This window comes from Cydia fagiglandana, chromosome 18, assembly GCF_963556715.1.
Source record: "Cydia fagiglandana chromosome 18, ilCydFagi1.1, whole genome shotgun sequence".
NCBI classification, from domain to species: Eukaryota; Metazoa; Arthropoda; class Insecta; order Lepidoptera; family Tortricidae; genus Cydia; species Cydia fagiglandana.
Genome location: NC_085949.1, coordinates 15,107,604 through 15,114,372, shown reverse-complemented (window position 1 = coordinate 15,114,372; position 6,769 = coordinate 15,107,604). Strand labels below are relative to the sequence as shown.

General features: G+C 41.5%; 1 protein-coding gene across 1 annotated transcript; it reads right to left on the bottom strand.

Moving 5' to 3' along the window:
- Positions 1-239: 239 nt before the first annotated feature.
- Positions 240-4,140, bottom strand: LOC134673636 (protein Fer3). Its single transcript, XM_063531636.1, has 4 exons — positions 3,842-4,140; positions 2,885-2,978; positions 2,163-2,326; positions 240-407 (listed from the first exon to the last, which is right to left on the bottom strand). The coding sequence occupies exons 1-4, from the start codon at positions 3,884-3,886 to the stop codon at positions 240-242; spliced, it is 471 nt and encodes a 156-aa protein (XP_063387706.1). The 5' UTR covers positions 3,887-4,140.
- Between the last annotated feature and the right edge of the window lie 2,629 nt (positions 4,141-6,769).

Below are 6,769 nucleotides of genomic sequence, written 5' to 3'. Positions count from 1 at the left end.
ACATAAAGTTCACACATAGTGCATAATTGTTTTCCTTCGTATTTTCTCGGAAACGTTCGTATCTGTCATGCTACTTCAGTCAATCTCAGTACTTTTTGTACCGAGACTGACTGAAATAGCAAAACACGTTTCCGTGAAAATACGAAGGAAAATCATTATGCACTACATCTGTATATGATCTTTCTATTTGCACTGGATATTTTCGTGACGACACAGAAACGGTACAACATCTTATATTCCTAACCGCACCAAGGCACATCTCCGTCAAAGACGTGCCTCTGTATGGGCGGCGCATGGTGTGGTTGCGGAGATCCGTGGAGGAGTTCGCACATGAAGCTGATGTAAGTAATGGCAAGCCGGAGGGTCTCGATGCGGGAGAGACGTTTCTCGTAGGCAAACGTCGGGACCTGGAGAACGAAAATTATAATATATGTATTATGTAAGATTTATCCATCATATATCATATTCGTTTGTTTTTTATGTAAATATTGTAAGTAAGTAGATATACATTAGATATGGAAGAGCGGTGCCTCCCAGCACAGGTTATTTTGTAAATAACTTACAGGGAGACACCAGCCATTGGTAAAAATATGTAATGGTTTTTAATGAAATAAAGAATTTTGTAAAAGAATTTTTGTATACATACCTATATGTACTTATATGGTGGGTCGATGTAAAGACATTCGCATTAACGTTTGTCAATGAGTCTCGAAGATACTATTTTACGTCGAAAAAGGTGAAACTCTTATTCTAGTTTGTTTTTTTTAGCATTAGAAATAAGGTAAACAATCCTGATGTGTCTTTTAATTGAAAAACACATTTTAAAAATAAGTTACGGCAAATATGTAACAATTATAAATCTAATACGATCATTTATATTCTTCTGCTTTCATAAGTAATAGTTATTGATTTTTAAAAAGCGTTTTTGAATTAAAAGACATGTCAAGATCGCTTACCTTCTTGCAAGTTCTTTCTAATGCTAAAAAAAACGAACTATAGGTACCACCTTTCTCCTCGACTTGTTCAACCTGCGTCTCCTCTCCCGTATATTTGCCGCGCGACGTTGCGCGACACTCGTAATACGCCTCTTATCACAACTTCTTTATCATTAGGTATGATATTGAACGCCTGGCCTACCTTTCTCCTCAACTTATTAAAAGTCTCGTTCAGATTAAACATCCGTCGCCTCTCCCGTATATTGACTGCGCGCCGTTGCGCGAATGGCTTCTTGCCTCACTACCTATGACATAGCTTGGTCTTACCTTTCTCCTCAACTTGTCAAAAGCCTCATTGAGATTAAACATCCTTCGCCTCTCCCGTATATTTGCCGCGCGTCGTTGCGCGACGGACGCGACGCGACGCCGTGGTTTCTTGCCTCATTACTCTCATTAGGCATGAAATAGCTTGGTCTTACCTTTCTCCTCAACTTGTCAAAAGCCTCATTGAGATTAAACATCCTTCGCCTCTCCCGTATATTTGCCGCGCGTCGTTGCGCGACGGACGCGACGCGACGCCGTGGTTTCTTGCCTCATTACTCTCATTAGGCATGAAATAGCTTGGTCTTACCTTTCTCCTCAACTTGTCAAAAGCCTCATTGAGATTAAACATCCTTCGCCTCTCCCGTATATTTGCCGCGCGTCGTTGCGCGACGGACGCGACGCGACGCCGTGGTTTGCCTCGTTACTCTCATTAGGCATGAAATAGCTTGGTCTTACCTTTCTCCTCAACTTGTCAAAAGCCTCATTGAGATTAAACATCCTTCGCCTCTCCCGTATATTTGCCGCGCGTCGTTGCGCGACGGACGCGACGCGACGCCGTGGTTTGCCTCGTTACTCTCATTAGGCATGAAATAACTTGGTCTTACCTTTCTCCTCAACTTGTCAAAAGCCTCGTTCAGATTAAACATTCTTCGCCTCTCCCGTATATTTGCCGCGCGTCGTTGCGCGACGGACGCGACGCGACGCCGTGGTTTGCCTCGTTACTCTCATTACCCATGAAATAGCTTGGTCTTACCTTGCTCCTCAACTTGTCAAAAGCCTCATTGAGATTAAACATTCTTCGCCTCTCCCGTATATTTGCCGCGCGTCGTTGCGCGACGGACGCGACGCGACGCCGTGGTTTACCTCGTTACTCTCATTAGGCATGAAATAGCTTGGTCTTACCTTTCTCCTCAACTTGTCAAAAGCCTCGTTCAGATTAAACATTCGTCGCCTCTCCCGTATATTTGCCGCGCGTCGTTGCGCGACGGACGCGACGCGACGCCGTGGCTTCTTGCCACCAGAGGACGCGCGCGACGGGCCGCGGCCGCATCCCGCCGCCGACCACACTGTTATTAAAGTTACTATTACAAATACTTCACAATAACAACATTTTTAAATAGGTAAACTTAATAAGTTAATAACAGTCAAGTTTTACTTTCAATATCAGTTCCTTCCTTAATCATAGATAATTAATTTCTCGTTCCAATAATTGCACACTTTTTCTCCATTGATATCACTGGACGCAAAACAACAGCGCCATAAATACCAGTCGCTCTTCGGTGACGGAAAACATCGTGTTAGAGTAACTGTAACCCCCTTTTACGCGAAATAGGCAGAATGGATACAGACTTGCGGAAACTGCATGGGAACACTAGCGCAGACTTTAGGTAGGCAGTGGCGCAGCTATTTGGCGTGGGCGAAGTGGGCCGTGGCCCACGGCCTCGCGCCAGAAGGGGCCTCGCGCGAGGCCTTCGGTCGGGCACATAGAAAGAAAAGGGCCTCGCAGATTAGTTCACGCTACGCAACTGTAGATAGGTAATCCTTTCAGAATATGGACTTACGAGAATCTTGCCTGAAGGTGTTTATAAGCATAATACCTATTTTAAAAGGATATCGTATCTTACCCAGGTCGGCTGGCGGGAACGCCAGGATGTCGGGGTAGGGCACCGGCGCGGGCGGTGCGTCCCACAGCGGACCGTATGGGGACACCTCGCTGCCCTGGAAAGGCACCAACCCCTTAAACATCAGAAGACCAGGGCCCGTAGGCAACATGCCAATCTCTAACTCTCCGTAGCGAACGAAACGCAACTGTCACTGTCACACTCATATGGAAGAGGATAGAGAAACACAAAGCAATTCGATGGCGAAGTGCAAGCGATTCTCAATTTGTCACCCTGGCTAGGCCGCCTGTACTAACCTAAACTAAAAGCCAATATAGGGGGATATTAGTTTTTAGTTTGAATCGTAGAGTGTGAGTCAGTTTTTATGCTTATACTCTCCAGGTCTTAAAGTAATTCTACCTATCAGTGGCGGCGAATTAAACATCCCCGTTAGGCAACCTGGAGCCACTTTAAAGTTGAACAGTCTGTCACCGTAATACTTTCGCAATTTTGTTGTAACTGTGTGGAAAGTTTCAGTTCTTTGACGAAGTTCGAAGACAAAGTGACAATGATCAGTCCATCAATTGTGCTTAGTGCAACTGGCCCTAAGCCTGCATTTTCTTCGATAAAATTAGAGCCCTTGGAAATCAAGTTCTATTCTAGGTATGCACGCTCCGCCACTGCTACTAACCATGGTTGTTTGCGAATTCTATTTTCACACGGTCTTGAGTAACCTTGTCTGAGTAGTCTTTTAAGCGCCACTTGCACCATCCCACTAACCTGGGGTTAACCGGTTAAACCGTTAACCCAATGTCAAATTGTACTCATGGTAACTCCAGGTTTAACCGGTTAACCCCGGGTTAGTGGGTTGGTGCAAGTGTACCTTAGTAGACTTAATGTTACTCTAAAATTAGCGTGACCAGTAATGTCTAAAAATTGGCAATTAAGTAAATAACTAAAGAAATCATCTGAAATACGTACTGCAGATCCACTCCAAACGTGCGACGTATCGCTGCCGTATGACATGAGCGGGAAATGAATCTTGATACCTGGCGCCCTCGCTTATCTAAAAAACAGCCACTGCTACCACAGCAGTCACACCACCTTTGGAAGCACTAGCACACTCTGAACCAGAACCACCGGCGTCGCAAACTGTACTAAATCAAAATACAAATTAATATTTTCATGCTAACATTTTATTAAATTTTCTCACCTCTCAAAAACCAATCCTCATACACCCAATTTAAGTCCATTTTTCAGTAGCTCTTGGTAAGCGCACCCCTAACCATAGTGTCGCCAGATTTCTGAGCGGTGATTGGTCGGGATAGGGGTGAGTCGAGGGTGGTTCGCTGTGATTGGCTGCAGCGGGTGCATGGGCGGGAGTATCGACTGAAAATGTCTGATCTCGAAATGAAGACTTTCTGAAAACAGGTTTCCATACAAAACAAGTAGACAAATACCTATATAGTAGTTTACCCTATAATGGACGTGGAACCAGTAATGGGACAAAAAAACATAATTCATCTAAAATAAGTATCTAAAAGTAGTTTATAAACACTGGCTGTATATTATCATAAATAAGAGTCCTAGAGCTGTTTCAGTTTGAAGTTTCAATAAATTTGGTTGCTTTTTAAGAAATTGGCGTCGACCCAAAAGTTGTCGTGTCACTGAAAAAAAATACCACTACGAATTCTTAACAACTTCGCTAAGAGAGGTGAGTTAATTTATTAAATTTCAATTAATTAATACTTGATGAAAACTAGAATGTGTTTTGTTAGTTGCATTTACCATGAGATAAGGTATACAACACACTATGTTGTGAGTCCACAGATGTAAAAAAATAGTGGTATTTGGCCCAATCCCATTATAGGAGCTGTAAAACTGCGTACCTCCTATGATGGGACAATTGACAGAATGATGCTTGCCATGCCATAATTTCATGTTTAAACAATACAGAAGTAAAATGTAGTTACGAAATAAGTATGTCAATCAGGAGGTATTCTCGGACTTCGGATAAATTAATATCGTTTTTCCAAACTTTTATTTAACTTGCCCTGTTAGTTAGTGTGGGTCCAATCTTGGTAGCTGAATTTTCACTTTTCGATTTCCGATTCAGTTGAAATTTTGTGTACCTAAGTACGTAATTAAGTATGCAAATCGGATGATAATGCAATATTATGATAACATGGACCTAATCTGATGATGGAGACAGGAGGTGGCCATGGGAACTTTATCGCAATAAACCCTAACTAATTGTGTTTGGGTATATTAGAATTGTCTCGATGGATCTAATACAATAATAATTGGCTGTGGAAAGGAAAATACATTCAGCGATAAAAGCTTATACCAAAAATTGATTGTTTTGCCGTAACTTATATCCCATTTCAATATTTTATACTGATAGAGCAATGTCCATTATAGGGGGCCCATTACTGGATCCACGTCCATTACCGGGGGCCCATTACTGGAGCTTTGCTGTCTATGACTGGAGAAAAAAAGCATAGTTTTAATTTGTTAAATATGTGGAAACTAATTGCTGTATCTTTGATACAACACGCCTAAAACATGAAAGACGGGTAGGACTTTCATCTTTTAACACGCTAAGCGGTAGACCATTTACATGTATACGGGAAATATCATAAATACTCCTAATTTCCTCTTAAATGTCCCATGACTGGTGCTGTTACTATATATATTATTAAAAAATCACACTATAGGTAATACTAGGTAAATAATACTTACGCACTTTAAGAAGTTCTAAAATCAAAGATCACTCTGGATGAGATTACCTCAGGACCGGGACAAGTGGCGTAGTACTACAAGACAGGCCTATGCTCAGCAGTGAGCGATAAAATGATGATGATGATAAAATCGAAATGGTATTAATAGTTATTTGTTTTACAATGGGGCAAGGTGGTTGTTGCTTAAATAATAACCTCTCGTGCCGTGTGTGTGTGTGTGTGTGTGTGTTTTTGTGGATTAGAGAATTTTCCCCTTTGTTTTAACATTTTTAGTACAAAGGGAAAAATTAAAAAAAAAATTCGGTAATAACTCGAAAACCGTGCAACTTTTACTGGGGTACATGTCAGGCTGGTTAGGTTCCTCTTGAGTTGACCTACCTCCGGTGTCACTGTGACGTGGTAGTTCTGGGACACCCCGTATATGTTATGTGTGTCTGATTAAAAAAACCTCCAACGGGGACGAAATCGCTGCCCAGAGGCTTAAATATATAAAATCGCACGTTTAAGTACTTTGTCGAACTGCCTACTTACATCAAGGTTCGAATTTTCACAGATATTTATAGGTATACCTAAGTTAACTACTTACAGTATCTACTGTATGTGTATTTTAGTGTGTAGGGAGTTTCCTCATGAAAAGACACTTTGATTTTAAATACCTACTTAATTATCACCAGATTTAATGTGTCTAGGTGAATAGGTATATACTTTTGGTTTCTACTTGAAAGTAATATTATCTACCTACTTGTTTGATTCCAGAAAATAAGTAAAATACCAAAAAAATCTGATTTTAGACCATCAACAATCACTCCTAAATGACCATAACCCCGACAAAGCCATGCACCTGCAAACCATGCCAGATCACTAATCTGAAATTAATCGCGTCACAGCATACAGGGTGAGGCGCGACAGATGCTCATTCGATGCACATTGCACCAATTTGGGGCGAATCCGTCAAACTGACAGAAATCAGCGCGGATGAGGTAAAGTGGGGTAGCAACCCCATTTGACAATGTAATTAACACTTGGTAATAAGATCGAAAATAAATTTGCCGCGCCAATAACAACTTTATTACAAACAGTGAAAGCGTAAATTTCGTCGTCGGTCTGTATGGAATTGTGAAAACAGATTGTACACTTGCAGCTGCTGAATAAGTAGTATAATAAAACA

What these genes read in the sequence shown, in the direction of transcription:
- LOC134673636 (XM_063531636.1), bottom strand. Translation starts at nt 3,886, where the DNA reads ATGTCATACGGCAGCGATACGTCGCACGTTTGGAGTGGATCTGCA. An exon ending in ACGTTTGGAGTGGATCTGCA is followed by an intron (nt 2,979 to 3,841) that starts GTACGTATTTCA and finishes GTGCCTTTCCAG; the next exon opens with GGCAGCGAGGTGTCCCCATA. An exon ending in GTTCCCGCCAGCCGACCTGG is followed by an intron (nt 2,327 to 2,884) that starts GTAAGATACGAT and finishes CTTTAATAACAG; the next exon opens with TGTGGTCGGCGGCGGGATGC.